The sequence below is a fragment of the Lemur catta genome, chromosome 14, assembly GCF_020740605.2.
Source record: "Lemur catta isolate mLemCat1 chromosome 14, mLemCat1.pri, whole genome shotgun sequence".
In the NCBI taxonomy this organism is placed as follows: Eukaryota; Metazoa; Chordata; class Mammalia; order Primates; family Lemuridae; genus Lemur; species Lemur catta.
Genome location: NC_059141.1, coordinates 9,471,183 through 9,491,328, shown reverse-complemented (window position 1 = coordinate 9,491,328; position 20,146 = coordinate 9,471,183). Strand labels below are relative to the sequence as shown.

The following is a 20,146-nucleotide window of genomic DNA, read 5'->3' as shown; positions in this document are numbered from 1 at the left end:
CAGTAATATAAAGTGAAAAGGTTCTTCCTTCCCTCCTACATGCCTGATTCCCTTTCGTACCCCTCCCCCATGATTTCTATCCTGCAGAGGTGACTACATGTTGTGTTTTGTTTCAGAAATGTCCTGGGCTTATAAAAATATAATCTCTCTTCCATTCCCTCCTTTGAAAAACCCCAATGGGATACTATAAAATACTATTCTACAACTGGGACTTTTTCTGTCTAACAGTGTATCTTGGACTTTTTTTTCTCAAATTATTTAGAACTACCTGATTTTTTTTTAAAACCATCTTTTTGTTTTGTTTTGTTTTGTTTTTTGGTTTGGTTTTTAATTGAAAAGTAAATGCATAACAGAAAGGAAGTGAGAGACAGCTGGCTTTAGACAAATATGAAATTATTACTGTAAAAGGCTAATTATCTTGCCTCTGCAAGGAGAGAGAAGAAATATTAGATGCAGGAAATACATTCTTTCTCTCTCTCACACACACACACACACACACACACACACACACATACACACGAAAGAATAATTATAGCTAGTTTAAACAATAACTTGGGTCCTTGGCAATTTTATCAGGCCATAAAAAAGCCGGGTACTTATTTTTTTTGTTTGTTTGTTTTGAGACAGAGTCTCACTCTGTTGCCCAGGCTAGAGTGCCGTGGCGTTAGCCTAGCTCACAGCAACCTCACACTCCTGGGCTCAAGCGATCCTTCTACCTCAGCCTCTTGAGTAGCTGGGGCTACAGGCATGTGCCATCATGCCCGGCTAATTTTTTCTATATATTTTTAGTTGTCCAGCTAATTTCTATTTTTTTAGTAGAGATGGCGTCTCGCGCTTGCTCAGGCTGGTCTCAAACTCTTGAGCTCAAATGATATGCCTGCCTTGGTCTCCCAGAGTGCTAAGAGTACAGGCACGAGCCACCTCACCTGGCCAAAAGCTTGTACTTATTAACCTCCAAAGTATGGAAGTGAAGAAGAGGTGGTCTTCTACCTTAGACAAAGTGATCTCCCTTTCTTTTAGACCAACATGATAGTCTCCTTATGAGGGAGTTTCCTCCTTTTTCTTCTATGGTACTTCTCAACTGAACAGCTTTATATATGTCAATGTGCTCCACAATAGTCATTACAATTTCTGGTTGTCCTTGATGAGGTTATGTGAGGAGGTAGCACAAGTTTACTGGTAGACAAACTCATGGGAAATTGGCTGAGATTGGTCAAATGTAATCATTTGGCTTGTATCTTAGTCTGTTTGGGCTGACAACAAAATACCATAGACTGGGTGGCTTACAAACAACAGAAATTTATTTCTGACAGTTCTGGAGAAGTACAAGATCAAGGTGCTGGCAGACTCGGTGTCTGATGAGGGCCTGCTCTCTGGTTCATAGATGGACATTTGTTTTCTTGTTGTGTCCTCACATAGTGGAGGGGGCAAGGTACCTCACTGCAGTCTCTTTTGTAAGGGCACTAATGAACTAATCACCTCCCAAGGGCCCTACCTCCTAATACCATTGCCTTGTCAGTTAGGATTTCAACATATGAATTTGAAGGGGACATAAATATTCAGCCCTTTGTATTCTGTCCCTATGGTTCTCCAGAGAAACAAAACCAGTAGAATAGATATAGATACATAGAAGGAAATTTATTATGAAGGATTGGCTCATGAGATTATGGAGGCTAAGAAGTCCCACAATCTGCCTTCTACAAGCTGGAGAACCAGAAAAGCCTGTGGGATAGTTAGTTCCAGTCCAACCTGAAGGCCCCAGATCCAGGGAGGCCAGTGGTGTAAGCCCCAGTCCAAGTCTGCAGTCTTGAGAACCAGGAGCTCAGCTGTCTGAGGACAAGAGACGAACGTCCCAGCGCTGAACAAATGTGCCGGTCCTCTGCCTTTTTGTTCTATTCTGGCCCTCAAGGATTGGGCGATGCTCACCCTCACTGGTGAGGGCAATCTCCTTTATTCAGTCTACCAATTCAAACGCCAATCTCTTCTGGAAATACCCTCACACATATACCCAGAAGTAACATTTAACTAACTCTCTGGGCAGCCCTTAGCCTAGTGCACTTGACAAAACTAATCATCACAGTTTGTGACTGTCTTAGGCCCTTACCCCTAAAGTTAAGCCATCCTGACTGCTGACCTGAGAAATCAGCAGCCTCCTGGTAGGTGGAAAAAAAAATTTATATGTAAAATCTCTCCTTAGGGAGATTTCTCATACACAGACACGACTGAAGAAAGTTCTTATAGACAAACAACATAGAAGACTGTGGACAGGTAGAAGACGGGAGATGATGTTAAAAGTCAAATTTCACCAGAGTACACCAAAGTCTAATCAAAACCCCAATATCTCAGAGAGAAATAATGAACCTGACATTGAAAGGCCAAATCGATAATCAATGGTAATCGATATTTACCGTTGTTATTTGTGTAGGTCTAACTATGTGAACACATTTCCTCACATTCATTGATTTCACCACTGGCAGAACACTTAGTGATCATCTCTTTTAATAAATAAGGAAACTGAGACTAAAAGAGATTAAGTGAATTGATCACACAGAACTGGCTAGAACCTGACTCCTTAGTGAATATACTTAAATTAGTGTAAATATGCCATACATGTAAAAGAAGATATATAATTTGTACCATGGTCATCCATGTTTAAAAAACAGAGCAGCATCACATGAACTTTCTACTATAACCTGGGGGACACCAGGGTGGGAGGACCTTGAATTAGGAAGCTGGAAGAGGGTGATGAAGGCTGGCAGGTAGCCACAGGCCAAGGATGGAGCTGTCAGCCAGGGAGTGGAGAAGCTGTAGGGTCCAAGGTTCGGCAAGTCCCCATCGGGAGTAAGGCAGGGCAGCTGTGGCAGGGGACTGGGGATGTGATGTTTGCAGGGGACAGAGAGCATCACTCACTCTGCTCAGCCAGGCGAGGGCTCTGCCTACCTCAAAGCAGAGCATCTGTTTGATGCCCGAGGGGGAGAGCAGTGTGCATTTGGGTCAGATGGATTACAGGAACACCTTCCCTCCATGTTTTCCTCTTTCCTAAGGACTTTGCTTGTTAACTCTGGATTTACAGGTAACAACCCCATACAATGGTATTAATGACTGACTGCTGTTTTCTTCTAAGCTGCAATCAGGCAGGTTTTTCTAATTAATTTCATTTAAAACAGTGGTGCTCAACCCTGGCTACACATTAGACTCATCTGGGGAGCTTAGGAAAAAAATACGGATGCCAGAGCTCCATCCCAACTAAATTCTGGTTTAATTGGTCTGAGGTCTGAGTATCGTATGGTTGGAAAAACTACCCGACTGTTTCTACTAGGTAACCAGGGTTGGATCCACTGATCTGAAACATCAGGGAAAGTTTCAATCAACTAATTAATTGTTTTAAAACAGTTGCAACAGGATTGCTTTCTTCACATCCGACAATGTGATTCATTAAAACTATAATGAAATAACTTGCAGGACATTCTGTCTTTGTAGGATTTCTCGTTACTCATTTTTGCTAAGGAAAGTCAACATATGGCTGAATTCAACAATAAATCTGAAACTGATAGTTCCACTGAACCTTATCTTTATTGTCTTTGTCCAAATCACAACACAAAGGTTTAGTATAATAACCACCCCCTGTATGTTGAGATGTCTGGACACCCCAGAAGGCATGGTACTTATCAAAAAAGATTCCAGGACATTTTGTTGTCATGGGACTTTCTGTGCTATGGCAATTCAATAATGAAATCACTGTGGGCTGGAATAATTAGTAATGTGGAACTCCTTCCTGCTTTTGGGCCCTCTCACTTTTATTTGAGGAGGTTTAAAAAGTACTGCCTCCTTGCTGGCCATAGTGGCTCACACCTATAATCCCAGCGCTTTAAGAGGCTGAGTCAGGAGGACTGTTTGAGGCCAGGAGTTCCAGACCAGCCTGGGCAACATAGCAGATCCTGTCTCTACAAAAAAAAAAAAATTAGCCAGGCATCGTGGTGGGTGCCTGCAGCCCCAGCTATTCCAGAGGCTGGCAGGAGGACTGCTTAAGACCAGGAGTTCCAGGCTGTGAGCTGTGATCCGGCCAATGCACTTTAGCCTGGGCAACAGAGAGAGAGAGAGAGACTCTGTCACTACAAAAAAAAAAAAATATTGCCTCCCTTTTCTTGTCTCCTACCTCTTGTCTTTTTCTCTTATTTCTGCTTCAGGCATTAGAGACCACAGGAGATAGGACTACAAAGACTCACTGATTTATAGAACCGGGAGTGTAATTAAAGGTCATTAGTTAAACGCCACCTGAGGCCAAGGAACTAGATCACACAGCTGGATAGAACCCGAACTGGGCCTGGAACTGGGGGCCTCATTCCCCAAACCCATTCTGTTCAAGATACCAACTGGTTTTTCAAGATAGGCTGAGCTCAAGAGATGCTTGGGGGAGCCTCCTTCCACAAGTTTTCCGTTCATCTTATCCTCGCCAAGCTGTGTCCCTTCCACTTCATTCGCTGCCTCGTTTTGTGAAGTCTTCTCAGACGCATCCCGCTTAATTCGGAACACAATAGCACCTGTACTTTCCTCCTCTCTATTTAGCCCCGTGCTGCCAAGTCTCGTGTATTTTCTATTGTTACATGCTCCCCTCGTGCATTTATTGAATGTCTGCTGTTGTCAAAAGTCTGTTCTAGTAGGAAATACCACAACAGAAGACGCCTGCGCTCGGCGGAGAGCGTGGCTGGGGAGGAACCCCTGGACCCAGCCCGGTGGGTCGCATTTTCCAGCTCTCGGGTGCGGGTCTCTGCGGGCAGCCGAGGCCCGCGGGAGGAGGGGCTGTCGGGCTGGGTGTGGGGGCTCGGCCTGGGTTCCGTCGGGGCTGGTGAAAGGCAGGAGTAGCCTGCCGGCATGGGAGGAGGGGACACCCACACCAGTGGGCGTCTGCCCCGAGACCGCGCTGAGGACCGCGGCCAGCCCAGCCACCCTCAGCCAGGCTCAGGGTCTGCCCGCGGGCGCCGCGGGCGGGAAGGCGGGCCGGCCGGGGGAGGGGCTTGCGGGAGAGCGGGAGGCGGGCTGAAGGAGGAGACGGAAGAGAAAGCGGGAGAGACCGGAGGAAAGAGCAGGAAGGGAGAGGGAAACGAAAGGAGAAAGAGGCGGGAAAGAGAGGGAACCGGGGGCGGAGCCGAGACTCGGGGCGGAGTCGGGGCGGAGCCAGTGGCCAGGGCTGGATCGGGGAGGGGCCAGGGAAGGGGAGGAGCCGGGGGAGAGGCCTTTACGGCCGCCGCGGCGCCGGGGCGCGTCTCCGCCGGCGGGTCGGGCCCCCGGGGCGTTCCCTCGCAGCGGCTACCCCGCGCCGTCCCTCCTAGCTGCTCCCGGGACGCGGGCTGTGGCGGCCGCGGCCGACGGGGACGCCCCGTGCGCTCCCCGCGGGCCGCCGCCTCCCTCGGCGCGCGGGGCCGGCATGGAGCTCTTCCAAGCCAAGGACCACTACATCCTGCAGCAGGGCGAGCGCGCGCTGTGGTGCAGCCGCCGCGACGGCGGCCTCCAGCTCCGACCCGGTGAGGCTGGGGGCGCGCTGGGCCCGGGCGGGGAGTGGAGGGGGCGCGGCCGGGCGCCTCCGCCGTGAGAAGCCGCCTGCCGGCCTGGCGAGGCGGGGCCGCGCGGCTGTCAGGATTTCCTGACAGGGGAGAGCCCCGGCCTTGCCCCGAGGGCATCGCCGAGCCGCTGCCCCTCTGCCATGCTGGAAGGGCTGACGACCCGAGTCCCTCCCGGCGCGCTTCCGCGCCACGCGCCCTTAGTTGGGGTCGGGGACCCCGGGGCCCAAGCCAAGGGTAGGGGTGTGGGGGTGTGGGGGTCCGCCTTCAGCAGAAAATTCCAGCCAGGTGAGCTTGGCCTGAAAGGCCTCTTTCACCCTGGAGGATCTTCTTACATGTCCTTCGCGAGAAGTTCTGGGTTCCAATTCTGACCTCAAGGGATTGTGCCAGTTCGGTCGAGTGCTCTGCTGGACACGCACTCCCTGCTCACCAGGTCTTCCTGGTCTCATTATTACAGGTGTAACTTTGTTATGGTTACCTCAGAGGCAGCCAACTTAAGGCACTTGTTTTTGATTTTAATATTGCAGTACAATGAAATTTTGTAAAATTTTGAGATTTTTGTGTGACTCGGTATTGTGCGATACAAAATTATTACCCATGTTTGGGAGTCATGTAAGCTGTTAGGAGAGGCCTAAGGCTACAGCAGTTAGCTTGCTTTAGGGAACTTTGTTTGCAGTTGTGGTTCAAACAGAGCAGTCCTGCCCTCAGAGAGCCATCAGTCCGGTTTCCTGTAGGAGGGGACTGAGTGGCATCTCCCCCTTTTAGCTTGTCAGTCCTCTTCCGTAATCATTCAGAGATCCTTCACTTTAAAGAAATAGCCAGAGCATTTCTAATTTACTTGTGATTCTTATATGCAATCTAGACAAAAGAATTACGCGGTATGAACTGAAAAGTATAAAAGGTTTCAGGTGAGCTTTTCAGATCACAGCTGGTCACCTTTTATAGAGTGGCTTCCAAGAACAGGCCATTTAATGTGATTCCCAATCCCCACAACAACCTTACAGAACAGGTGGTGAGGATACCTTCCTTTTCAGGTGAGGAGAAAGGTGTGAGCAATTGAGTAACTTGCCTGAGGTCACAGAGCAGAGTTGGGACACTGACATAGGGCAGTTCTTTGACCTCCAGAACACTTTTTGGCCTGCCCCATTGCTTTTTTATGAAGGCCTGCTCATTGCTTTGCTAGAGCAGTGAAGGAGAACTTATTTTTTTCCTAGGCTGTGGTTGTATTTATTTTCTTGCTGTTACATTTTAGTTTCTCTTTTGAGAATGCAGGAGAAACTATTGTGCCCAGATATAAGGTTCTTGATCTTAGGACAGAAGTTGTTGAAGATAGGCTAATTTTGGGCAGTCTCTTGTCATTCTCTTCTGTTTTTCCTGCTTTGACCATTTGCTTGGCTATTTTCCCCCTACCCCCCAAAGTTTGGGTAAAGCTTCAGTGCAGCTTGAAGTAGGTTGCAAACTTCCCAGGCTGTCAAAAGAGCTAACTTTTTGGATTCTGAACTTGAGATCATCTCCAACTTATCTGATAGAACAAACTTTTCTGCACCTCAGTTTCCTCAACTATGAAGGGTAACCTGGGCCTAGATTTTGGATTAAGCTTTGTGGTTTGGATTACTGTTTATTTGTCCAAAGTCCGTATCAGAAGGCAAACTTAAAACTTTTTTTCTGAATAAAATGGCCATAGCCTTTGCAATTAAGTTTATTTCACTTCTTAGTATATAGTGGACCACAGACTAAGGTAGACCAGAAATCTAGAGGAAGGAAGAGGCCATTATGTTTCAGAAGTAACAACCAGTTTTGATCTTTAAGTGTTTAAGTCTTGCAAATTAATAAAGATCCCATGCACTTGACTTTACCGTAGTTTATCCTGTCTAGGACTGAAGATCCTTTCTAAATAATGGCTATTTAATAATGATATTTGAAGTGTTACAGCTGTTTTAGAATTTGTCTAGCAGGTTTTCCGGTCCTCACCGGAAAACCCCCTACGCATTAAAAAAAAATATATATTTGAATTGAATAAGTACTTCTTAGATCTTTTTCTATATTTGGAATCATTTAACATTCTCTTTATTGGACTTTCCCCATCTGCTTTTATGGCAAGTTTTGCTATTGTTTGTAGTGACAGCATTTAAAATCTTTCACTGTTTCCTGTTGGTTCTTCAACTGAATAGATAATGACCAAGTCCTTTTCTTTTCCAAAGAGCAGTATTATAAGACCAAAAAAGCTTGTGGGCATTGTGGTTTTTCATTTGTGGCTATTGAACAACCTGATACAAGAGTTTTCTTTTTCCTAGAGACATCAGAAGAATCAGAAATGATGCTGTTTAAGGTTAAAATGACCATTTCCTTAGCTTGGAATGTCTGCTACTGTGAGCCACTTTTCCTGCCTAGTTTCATTCTGCAAGACACTCCTCAGATGCCAATCTGAGCACCCAACCCTGTGCTCACCCAGCATTTATCCCTGGGGTGGGATTATTGGCCACCTTTATTGTGTTTCCAGCTACTTTCTACACTAAGTACACGCTTCAGTTGTAGCCCTTACTGTGTCATGTAATAGTAGTTTGTCTACTTTTTCCCCAGTAGACAGTGTTTTCCTCAAGGCGAGGACCATTCTTTACTCATCTTGGTGTCTCTAGGCTTTAGAGTGCTTAGGACATGGAAGGCGTTTTGGTCGAGTTGAGCTGAATTAAATGTAAGTCCAAGTTTTCTCTCAGTAATATCCTTGCCTTAAAAATAAATGTCATTATGCTTATTATACATTTAGTCCCTGTTTGGAATAACTTTTAATTGGGGCTGAAAATCTCTGTCCAGTTGGGTGAAGAAACAGGAAATGTGCACTACCACTTGTGTTATATTTCTGTCTGATGTAGCATCATCTTTTTCTTTTAATCTTTGTGGTAGTAGTCCTTGTTATGTTCATCTTGAATATTGTTTAAATTTTTCAGTTTTTTTCTTCTAGCAAAACAACTGAGTATTGTTATTTTTCTGGTGTTTCCATTTTTTTTTAAAGGGTATTTAGTAGTCTGCATTCATACATAGCACTGCTTTTTGATAGATGTTTATGTCTATTGTAAGGTAATGATCACTAGAGACAGATATTTAGGTTATTTTATTTTCTAGCAGGGAAAATGAAAAAGCTCTGTGTAAACATTCCATAATCTCCTGAGAGTAGAGTTTAATATCTAAGGATAAGAATTGTAATTTAAAGACTTAAAAAGAAATATAATACAATCCACTTTTGGAGAATGGTAATATGGTCTTATTTCTTCAGTCTTAAAATTGCTTCCACTAGTCCTTGTGGCTTTGTCTGATATGACAGTGTTATGTAATTTATTGCCATGTGTTACCTCATTCTATTCTGAGACTGACCACGAAGAGATCTCAAAGCATCTGTCATACATATAACATTATAAGCATATAATCTATATATAGAAAGGTGATACTCTGAATGATGAATAATACTAGGTGAACATTTTTTGTTTTGGGAGGGGATAATAGCTATCAGAATTCATAGAAATGTAAAAAAATTTTCCTGTTCTTAAAGTTAATTTTTGATAATGAAATTATTTTTACTGTGTCATATGAAGTTAACTTTTTTTGAATGAGAAATCATCATTATGGAATTGAAATCCACAGAGTATTTCTTTTTTGAGGAATCATTTTTATGAAACTGTATTCAGTTTAGAGTTTTTGTCATTTGGCATTTACTTTTAAAAAAGGATTTTTAACTTTTCTTTTTTTAAAATTGAGTTTGCTAAAAATTCACACATTACCATGACAAAATGTGAGAGGCTATTTTAATTAAAAAAATCAATTACTACCACCAAAAGAAATTACCTAGTATATATTTTAAATCTTTCTAACCATTTTTGTTATTGTTGAATAACCAGGTTTTTTCTTAGTGTCTTTAGTCTTCAGTTTCTTTAGAATGGCTTGCCAGTTTTATATCTTACACTACTTTTTACCCCATGTTTCATATTAATAAGAGGCTAGCAGTTGGGTTGAATAGATCTGTATATTCATTTTTATTCATCTACATATTGTATGAATGTGCATTTATTTCCTATTTTAAGATAGGAAAGACTTATCTGCCCTTTAGCGTTAAAAAATAAAAGACAGGGTCTTTGTTTTTTTTTTTTTTTTTTGAGACAGAGTCTCACTTTGTTGCCCGGGCTAGAGTGAGTGCCGTGGCATCAGCCTAGCTCACAGCAACCTCAAACTCCTGGGCTTAAGCGATCCTACTGCCTCAGCCTCCCGAGTAGCTGGGACTACAGGCATGCACCACCATGCCCGGCTAATTTTTTCTATATATATTTTTAGTTGTCCAGATAATTTATTTCTATTTTTAGTAGAGACGGCGTCTCGCTTAGGCTGGTCTCGAACTCCTGACCTCAAGCGATCCACCCACCTCGGCCTCCCAGAGGGCTAGGATTACAGGCGTGAGCCACCTCGCCCGGCAAAAGACAGGGTCTTTGTAAGGTGACTGACAATTTTTGGAATCAGATTTTACAGACTGAGGGAAGTTTTTGTGCATATTTTGTTGTCTACACTGTCAGCTGACATGAAGAGTAGCTAAGAGTGGCTTTTGAGTATTTTTCGGAACCAGATACTGTTCTAAGCCCTTTGTATGTATTATTTCATTTCATCCCCACAGTAAACCTCAGGAAGGAGGGTTTCATTATCATCTTCATTTTACAGGTGAGGAAACTGAAGCACAGATAAGTAATTTGCTCAAGTTCGTAGAGTAAGAGGGAGAGCCAGGCTTAGCCAGTATCTGACGCCAAGGCCAAGTTTTCCTCAGTTTTGACAAAAATGTTTTATAAACCTTTTTACCTCCTTGACTACAAAAGTTATAGGATTTATATTTTCATGGGTAATAGCTGAAATGTATCTTAGCTATCCTAATCAATAAGTGTAGCCTATATAGAGAATAAAATAGCCTCTCAATGTCAAAGCAAGCACATCGGAGAAGGATCTACACAGAATGAAAAGACTGATAATAGGGTAATAGGTTTGTTCTTTGACCTTGTGTCTGCCCTGGCTCCTTTCTTATAAAATTAGTTTATATAGTTACGGGGAGTGTGCCTATGTAGTAGATTGACTAGTAGCAGATTTTCCAGCTATGGTCAGTTTATCAGGTTTCTCTTCTTAAATTTTTAGAACATCTGCAGTTTGGGAAGGGAATAGATATAGGGTAGATCTTTGAGCAGGAACATTGATATGTACTCTGTGGGAACTATTTCTTCCAGTGATAAGCAACCTGAAGCCTTTCTCAGTCTAGCTTTGCAAGAACTCTAGATCCAATTTCATGGGCATCCTTTCAGAGCATATCAAGCAGAGATGGAGTGGAGGAAAAAAAGCCTTTAGGGGAACCACCTTCAAAGAAGGGAGGAACCTTTGTAGAATCACTGGTTCCTGGACATGTGTGTTCTGGCCAGGCCATGCCCAGCAGAGGCCAGGGGACAGAGGAGAGGTAGTATCAAGCCCTTCTAGGGTAGATCATGCAGGTGCCAGAAACCAAGGTGCCTGGACAGCTTGGTCTTTTGGGAACCTGGCTGTATTGGTGCAGGTTCCCCCTTGTCCCACCTGCCCAGCCTAACACAGCCCTAGCAGAGGGAAAAAGAAGATGTCAGGGAGGGATCCCTAGCACCTAGTCCACAGCAGGTCTTCTGTAAAAGTTTTATTGAATAAATTGAAATATTTCTAGTCCCTGGTCTACCTTGTATGGTTTGAGTAACAAAGGAGTTGTTGGGAGGATTAAATGGAGAATATAAAAACAAAAGACTAGAACTTACTGCCTTTCTTGCCACCTAAAAATGTCATGCTAATTTCTCATTGTCATTTTATTCAGTGAAGGGGGAAATCTAACCTTTAAGCCTGCAGGATTCAATAAATCTTTTTGAATGAAAATAAATGAGATCCATAGGCATCTTTATTTTTCCCAAACTGGCCCTTGTGCAAAAAAAGATTGCTGTTGCTAATTTTGGTCTCTGTGATTTATGATGGGATTGGTTGATGTATTTTCAGATAGATCTAGACTATTGGAAAATCAAACTAGTTTGGCTGTGCTATTGATTCAGTACATTCTCAGCATCTTAGTCTAACCTCATTTTGGCGTGGTTTTATGGGGATTTAAATGCGTTAGATCTTTACAAGCTGTTACTATTTCTCTGTGTGTCTTTTTGTAAACTGTTCTATTCCTGTTCAAATATGTTTTAAAACATAACCTTTTAAAAAATCTAGCCTGGCAAATGCAAGTCTGAGAAGTAACAGCAGTTTCACAGAGCCTCTAACAAATAATTATTCATTAGCTGATCTAAGTCCTAATCATTATGTGACAACTGACCATAATTGAACTGAGAACATTTGAATCAGTATGTTTAACCAAATAGGGAAATAATTTTAAAAATTATCAATAGCTGTTGATAATACATTAAGTAATATATAAAGAGTATTTTTAAAGTGAGGATAAACACTGAACGTTTAGCATTATGGTACTATCATAAGACATACTGGTAGTATCTTAGTTAAATTGTGTGTTATGTTAGAATGACTTATCTTCTGCTCTCTGTAGACCCTTAAGGGAGCTGCTTCCATTCACAAAAAAGCATCCGCTCCTGCTTTCTTTGGTAGGTCTGGCTGAGTGAAATACAGGTTGATTTTAGGTCAGTGTTCATTGACCGTTTTTATTTTAAGTTATTTTCTTTTAATTTCAGGTTCTTCAAGTTTACTCTTGCATTTCTTTAACTTGGTAGTGGGACACTTTAAAGTGCTGTGCTGATTTTCTTTATGAATCTCATTCTTTGAAACAGCTTTTCACTTTTTTACACTGAAATTTCAAATTTCATAATTCTGCAAGGTCAATATGTAAAATTTGAGGCAGTTATCTAACTGAAATGTTAGGAAATTTTAAACATGCCATAATGCTTTCAATTTTAGTAGTTTGTGTGTATAATATTATTGTTTCACACTATCATTATATATTGTTTTTATGCCAGATATGAAGTTATTCTCCCTGTTTGCAGCTTAAGATATCTTCCTTCCCCCAGGGGACAGCTGTGGTGAGTGGGCCAAAGTGTTCAGCAGAATAGTAGTTTGCTGGTCTCTCTTCTAGGCGTTTGTACTTACTAACTTCCAGGATTCATCCCTAGTAGCTGTGCCAGTCATTCATTCCCATTTGCACCTTTCATACTCCCTTATCTTGAAGAAGCAGTGCATGCACCGCCCCCTCAATTAATTTAGTATTATATTTCTTTCTCCTAACAAATTACGTTGTCTGAAATTCTGTGAAGTCATTTATTTATTCCTTCAACAAACATTTTTTGAAGACCTGTCTGCTAGTCAGTGGCAAAGTAACAGATGGATAAAACACTGTCTTTACCCTAGTGGAGGGTGTAGTCCAATGGAAGAGAGACACACACATGATTCTATTGCGACAAATACTGTGATAGAGCTCTAACACACAGTTCTGTAGATTTGAGCTGGGTCTTGAGGTTTAAGGTCTAGAGGTTTTTTTCAAAGATGGTGGAAATCTCTTTTCTTTCCTAATAAAGTGGGAAGAAAGGGGTTCTTTGATTCTATGAAGTTCCTTCCAGCTGTAAATAGTCTGTGATTATATTGCTCTATAAGAGTGGAAAGCCCTGGAAAACACTGGTGTCCCATGCACTGATAGACTCTTACTCTTAAGGACTTTTTGTTTGTCTTGCCAGAAATAACACTTTGTATGTATAATGCCTTTCTTCTAATTGGGTGTTAAAAAAAAAAGTTTGAGGATAAATAGTGCCTACTAGGCCAAACTATAAGAAATAGTACATGTTTTCCCTTCCTCCCCACTCCCCCAGGACACTATGCTGTGGCCTTTGTTTGATCTGGAAGCAGTTTTTCATTGGAGGCCAAATAAAATGGCAAATCCTAGAACTGATGATGGGTTTGAAGGCAGAGCTTTTTGTTAGTGAGGACTTTGGTGGCAGAATGACTGTGCAAACAATCTTAGAAGGGAGAGAGTAAATTAATTTTGAACAAAACTTTCAGGAAAAGCTAGGAAATTATTTAAAACACCAGCTGGGAGAAAGGTTACATCTATTTAATGATGGAAGTGCTAATTTTACACATCTGTTAATCACTTTAAAATGAGGAAAGGAAAATACCAATTCTTAGCTCATCTGTGCTTTGATTTAGCTCTCAGAATCCTGTTTCTGAAAGTGATACCAAAGGATAATTTTTGGAAGAGCAGAAGGTGAGGGGTATATCCCAACACATTGCTTTGTTTCTTGGGTGATACTTTATGAACTTATGATCCATGGATTTATCTAATTTTTGTTCAAATTCAGGTTCTTAAGGTCATGAGTTTGGAAAGTTACAATTTAAGCTGTACTTCCTTTCATTTATTTCTAAACCATGACTTTTAAACGTGTAGGTCTCCTATACTGGTGTTCTGTACTGTTAAGTCTATGCCTTTCACAATTTTATACATTTCTATCAGGTCCTCCTGGACTGAAAAGTCCTAATTACATTGACCTTTCATGAAAATCCTTTTCTTTAGTTCTCTGTTCTTTGAGTTGCATTGGATCTTTTCTTGAGATGTAACAATTAGGACTTTATGCTTCATATCTAGAATCATAACAATTTAGTGTTTGGACATTGTAGAGTTTAAGAAACAATTTCTAATTCCCATCAAGATGATCAAGACTTTGTGGCCTTCTTGTTGCACTGTAACTGGATCCCTATTTTCATAGGAATGCCTAGAAATCCTTAGGTCCCTTTCTTGGGTGGTATCTCTCATCATTTAAGTATTCCTGGGGTTATTTTTTGAGGTTTATTTCCTTCTGATAGCTTAGACCAGCTTTTATGCCGACTCACTGTATTATGAGACCTTTATATAATTTATGACACTTTACTACATGACAGTTTAAAATTGTGCATGCCACAGGCATCATCTTTTATTAGACTGATAGGATAAGACTGAGTTGCTAATACAGATTCTTCCCAGTGACCTATAATCATGTAGGCCAGTAATTCTCAAGGTGGCTATACATTAGAATCACCTGGGAGACATTTGCAAAAAGAACCTATGCCAAGGCCCCACCCCAACCAATTGAGACAATCTCTGAGAAGTGGAGCCCAGGCATTAGTATTTTATAAAACTTCTAGATGATAATAATGAGCAGCCGAATTGACAACCATTGAGATAGATGTCACACTGGGAAATCACCAGCTGCTAGAACTTCTAATTGGATTAGCTCTTTAGCTTGCTGAATGCTGGAGAATAATTACCATTAGAGATTTCAAGGAAATGTATATCAAACTTTGCATTTATAAGATGTTACCTGAATCAAATTAATCCTTAACCTGTTTTCCTGGCCTAATTAAATTCTGAGAATTAAAGCATTGAGGAGCTAACAATTGGTTCTTTCAGTTCCTCATTCTAAAAACCCTTTTCCTCATCTATTTGACTTTGGTGTTGGGATTGTCTTTTCAGAGCAGTAATATCCTTTGTCTTTAGCAGGAAATGAAACATGGTTCTGATTATGCACACCCTGGCACCTTTTTTGTTTTGTTTTTTTTTTTAAAGACACAGTGAAAGTGCCTATAAACTTTAGCAGCTGTGCAGAACCCAGGCTTGTTCTCGGGTTGAGGGAGTGCCTTCACTCTATGATCTTGGAATGAATGACTCATGCTGTCTATAGACACACTACTTAATCACTTGTTTTCTGTGTACCGGAAAGAGGAGGGCATATGAAAACAAGCCATATACCACCAAATACATCTGAAATAAGAGTGGAAATGTTAACCTAATGGATCAAACAATTGAGCTTATTACACATACGTATGACTTTGGGCATATATCACTTTATTATTTCACTAGTTAAATTTTGGCGTTATTTCTAAAATGCTATACTTTTGTAATTTATAAGCAACTCTGCTCCTTACTAGATAACTTTGATAATCTTCAATTTTAAAACTTATTTGTGAATTTGAAATGTTTCTCTTTTGAATTTGTATGGCACTTTAAAGTATACCTTCTGAAGGAAAGATTAGAAAACAGTATGTTTGTTGGAGCAGTTCAGTTAGGTGGTGGTTCTTTGTGGAAGGGTAGTATAAGTCCACTGGCCATTTTCTTTGCCATTCCAATGCCTTCTGCCCCCAGAGTAGCCATTAATATGGGCCACTGGGTATCCACTACTAAGTGTAGTTGCTGCATATGCCTAGACTGATACTGTCTGCACATGTCCTCTATACAAGCAGATTCTGCTAATGCCAAATTGTTTTATTTCCTTAGTGAGGAGTAACAGATTAAAAACATGTATATGTACACACACATACACACACCTTTGAAGTGTCTCTTGTGTGCCAGGCGCTGTACCAGGCAGCAAAGTCATGGGCTTCAGCAAGACACACTGAGCTGCCTCCTTGTTTTAGACACAATGCCTGCTTCTGGCCTTCCTCTATTGTCTTGTGTCTCTTGTCTCTGTATTGGTATAGGAAGCTGTGTGCATCTGCTAGAGACTTTAAGATAATTTCAAGATTGCAAGATAATTTAAAAGTTGCCCAGGATTTTTAGGTAAGTCTTTCATTGTGAGAAATCACATGTTCATCATTTATAATATTTATTGAAAGATAAATGCTTTTATTAAAAGCACCTGTATAGCAAAGACTGGTATTTTGGGGCTAACTTTAAAAACATTAAAAATTTAAGATATTAGTCTTATTACAAGTCAATGAAAATAAGCAATTGGTAGGAGAAATCTATTTTTACTCTTTGCTTATTTTTATCCATTTATTTGGTTCAATAACTACTGAATGAGTGCCTGTTATGGTAGGCGACAGGTATACTGTGGTCAACTAGATAGCCAGAGAATTAAATAAACTGATAGAGGCGTTGAGACTTTATCTTTTAATTGGTTAGTTGAAACTGTTTACATTTGTTATAATTATTAACATATTAGGAGTTATTTCCATCTTTTACTTTTGTTTTCTATTTATCATGCTTTTTAATTTTTTTTCCTCTGCCATCTTGCCATATTTTCTATTGGATAGCTCAAATTTTCTCAGGTGTCTTTCTGTTGCTGATTAAAAGTTACACATTCCATTAATATACATATTCTTCTGTGATTTCCCGAAACTTAGAACCCAGTACTTATTTTATGAATGTAACTGAAGTTTACCAATATCTGTGTCTTTCCCAAGCATTTTTTTTTTTTTTTTTTTGGTAGAGACAGCGTCTTGCTATGTTGCCAAGGCTAGCCTCGAACTCCTAGTCTCAAGCGATCCTCCTGCCTCAGCCTCTCAAAGTGCTGGGCTTGCAGTTGTATGCCACCAAGCCTGGCCCCAAGCATGTTTTTACCTCCCTTGAGACTCCACCTTTTCTAGATTCTTCTTCTTTCCCATGTATGTAGAGGGTTTGGAGGAGGAAGAAGGCAGTCATGCTTGATTTGCCATTTAGACCAGAATTAGGTTGTTGGGACTGAGACTAGATTGCTCAGTTTTGAGCTGCAACAGAGCTGCAGATCAATGTTTCATATTCTGAGGAAACAGAATTCTGGGTCCTATCTAGGCAGTAAGATTTCCATAAAACATTTATTACTGAGAGGGTTTTCAGGAATTATGGCCCTACCATGAGGTTTAATAATTAAAAAACATACTGAAGTTGGTTTTTTCTTTTACATTTTTTTCTTTTAAGCCATATGTAGACCTTTAAAATAAAAATTTGTGGAAAGATCATTGAGCCATAGGAACCTAGAGTTTTAAAAACATAGACATTTCTAACTTGAGGTGAAAGTTATAAACATTTATTATGTGACAGATGCTGTGCTAGGCACTTTCACCTAATTGATTTAATCCTCATGAAAGCCCTAGAAGTTAGATGGAATTCCCATTTGCAAAAGAGGACACTGAAGCTGAGAGAGGTTCAGAAACTATAGTAGAGCTGAGGTTCCTTACCTGGGACAACAAATGCAGTCTATGTCCATGTCACATCCAAATATCTGGATTCTGTTCAGCCTTCCATTTCTGGAATCTGCCCAAGGTCACCCTTGTACAATCTTATCTGTCACCTGGGTCTCTGGCTTTGGGCTTGCCCTTTCATGTCCATCCTCTACACACTTGTCCTAATGTTCTATCTCACATGCAGATCTGCCCTGCCTAGAGTAAATGACTCCTCAGTTTACCATCTTTTGTCCTCCTCAGTGGGTCCCTGTTTAGTTCTTCAGCCTTATTATTAAAGCTCCCTGCCTTACACCTGTGGCCCAGCAGTACCACTATTAATATTTAGAGTCCTCCTTGTATTCAATAAATATTTGAGTGCCTGTTATGTCGTAAGCCGCCCGCTAGAAACTGACAGCAACTTTAAAAATGATCCAGATGGGCCGCGCGCGGTGGCTCACGCCTGTAATCCTAGCACTCTGGGAGGCCGAGGCAGGTGGATCGCTCGAGGTCAGGAGTTTGAGACCAACCTGAGCAAGAGCGAGACCCCGTCTCTACTAAAAATAGCAAGAAAATTATATGGACAACTAAAAATATATACAGAAAAAATTAGCCGGGCATGGTGGCACATGCCTGTAGTCCCAGCTACTTGGGAGGCTGAGGCAGTAGGATCGCTTAAGCCCAGGAGTTTGAGGTTGCTGTGAGCTAGGCTGACGCCACAGCACTCACTCTAGCCCGGGCAACAGAGCGAGACTCTGTCTCAAAAAAAAAAAAAAAAAAAAGATGCAGATGGTGAAGGTTTCGGCTCTGGACAAGGATAGTGGCATTAGGGGTGGAGAAAAGTGAAAGGTTCATCAGATGTTGAGGGGTAGAATCAATAGGACTTGGTGAGAAAGGAGGGCATTTTGGATGTCTCCTAGGTTCTGGCTTGGACACCTGGGGTGATGGTGGTGAGCTGAAAGCCCCAAACAAATATGAGAGTATTATACCAGAGAAAATTTGGTAGGGAAACTTAGGTGTTAGAAGTATGTTAGAAAGAGCACTGGACTGAGAGTAGGAAACTGTGGTCTGATGTTAGCAAGCTATGTAGTGTTGGGCAGTCACTTTACCTCTGTCAGCCTTGATGTCATTACTTGAAATAGACCAGATGACTCTAACTTTTGTCACTTTAGTGAATCCTTCCTATGTGACTCCATGCAAATTCTGACTTCAACTTGCCTCACCTTTCCATGTCATATGTTCCCCCATCCACTTTGGAGCCTGCTGTGTACCATGCACTGGAAACATAAGCTAAAGGAGGCTAGGTCTCAGCGAGCTTCCTGTTCTTCATGAATTCCTGTTCAGCTAAGGAGATAGGCAAGTCAGTGATTACATGCACTAAACGCAAATAAGGTGCCATGAGGGGAATATATGCGGGGTTCAGGGGAGCCTGGTCAGTTCTACTGGGTGGGTGGAGTGGGCAATGTGTCTGGGAAGAGCAGTGACCCTTGTTCTGAGTCTGGAATGAAGGGCAGGCAGAAGTGGGTGGGGAGCAGCATTCCAGGCCTAGCCTGTGCATAGTTCAGGACGATTGAAGGTCATGGTGCTGGGGCTGGGTTGACTGGACCAGTCTATGCAGGGTCTCTGTGGGGAGTAGGAGAAATAATTAGCAATGTTCATATTTATTTCTTTTTAATGCCTAATGTATTTATTTCTTTAACAATATTTATGTTAAACTAGACTTTAGGGCAAAGAGTATTATTTGAAATAAAAGCAGTTATTATATCCTGATAAACAGAGCAGTTCACCAGGAAGATTGTAACCCTGAATCTGTATATGCTTGACAACTAGTCTCAAAAGATATAAAGCAAAAATAAAGAAGGAAAAAAATACACAAAACGTGAGACTAAAAAAAAATAAGGCTTCTCTAAAACTAATAGGTTAAGCAGTCAGAAAAATTAGGAGGTACTCAGAGGAGTTGAACAAAATAATTTACCCGGTTGACATAATGAACCCTCACCCACAAGTTAAATAGTGTTTCAATTGCTAGAGGTTTATAGTAAATACTTTTTTACATCCTGACCTAGTGAACACGTGCATATATGTACGTACCAGAAACAAGTTTCATGAAGCAATATTTCTCCTTATGCTGCAATTTTTCTATTTTGTTATATCTCATTGCTGTTAATGCTGATCTCATTATACAAAATTAAATTCTTGATCCACTAGTGGATTGAAACCCTTTTTCTTGAAAACAGAGTTAAAAAAAAAAAACCATGCTTTTCAAGCACAATAGAACATTTTCAAATTGGCTTTCCAAATTCCCCTCTGTCCTTCCCCTTGCTAAAACAAAGACGACTTTGACTTCTATTTTTACTGAAAGGCCATCTGATACACTCATCTGCTTCTCTTCTCCATTTCTATATTTAGTCTTTCATCTTTTCCTCCAGACTTAGAAGAAAAAAAACATAGTATCTCTTCCTTTCCAAGGTTAACTTTTACCACCTGTATTTTTGATTTCATCATCTGTTTCTTTTCCTCCTTTGGTATCTCCTCTTGTTCTTAGACCTAGGCATTCCTTCTTGACCATCCATTATGAACTCAGCCTCAGTGGGTTTACCTGGTTCTCATTCTGGACTTCAAAGATTATCAGTGACTATTATTTTTAGCCATCAGACCACTACACA

General features: G+C 41.2%; 1 protein-coding gene and 1 non-coding gene across 2 annotated transcripts in view; both read left to right on the top strand.

The window, feature by feature from the left end:
- The first annotated feature begins 5,227 nt into the window (after positions 1 to 5,227).
- The window catches only part of INPP5F (inositol polyphosphate-5-phosphatase F), an 80,781-nt gene continuing 65,862 nt past the window's right edge, over positions 5,228 to 20,146 (top strand). The window contains exon 1 of the mRNA XM_045568817.1: positions 5,228 to 5,522. Coding sequence (XP_045424773.1) covers positions 5,426 to 5,522 — 97 coding nt within the window. The 5' untranslated portion in view covers positions 5,228 to 5,425. The remainder of the gene's footprint in view (positions 5,523 to 20,146) is intronic.
- Positions 7,480 to 7,541, top strand: LOC123650493. Its single transcript, XR_006739361.1, has one exon. It is a non-coding gene; the product is annotated as a U7 small nuclear RNA (small nuclear RNA).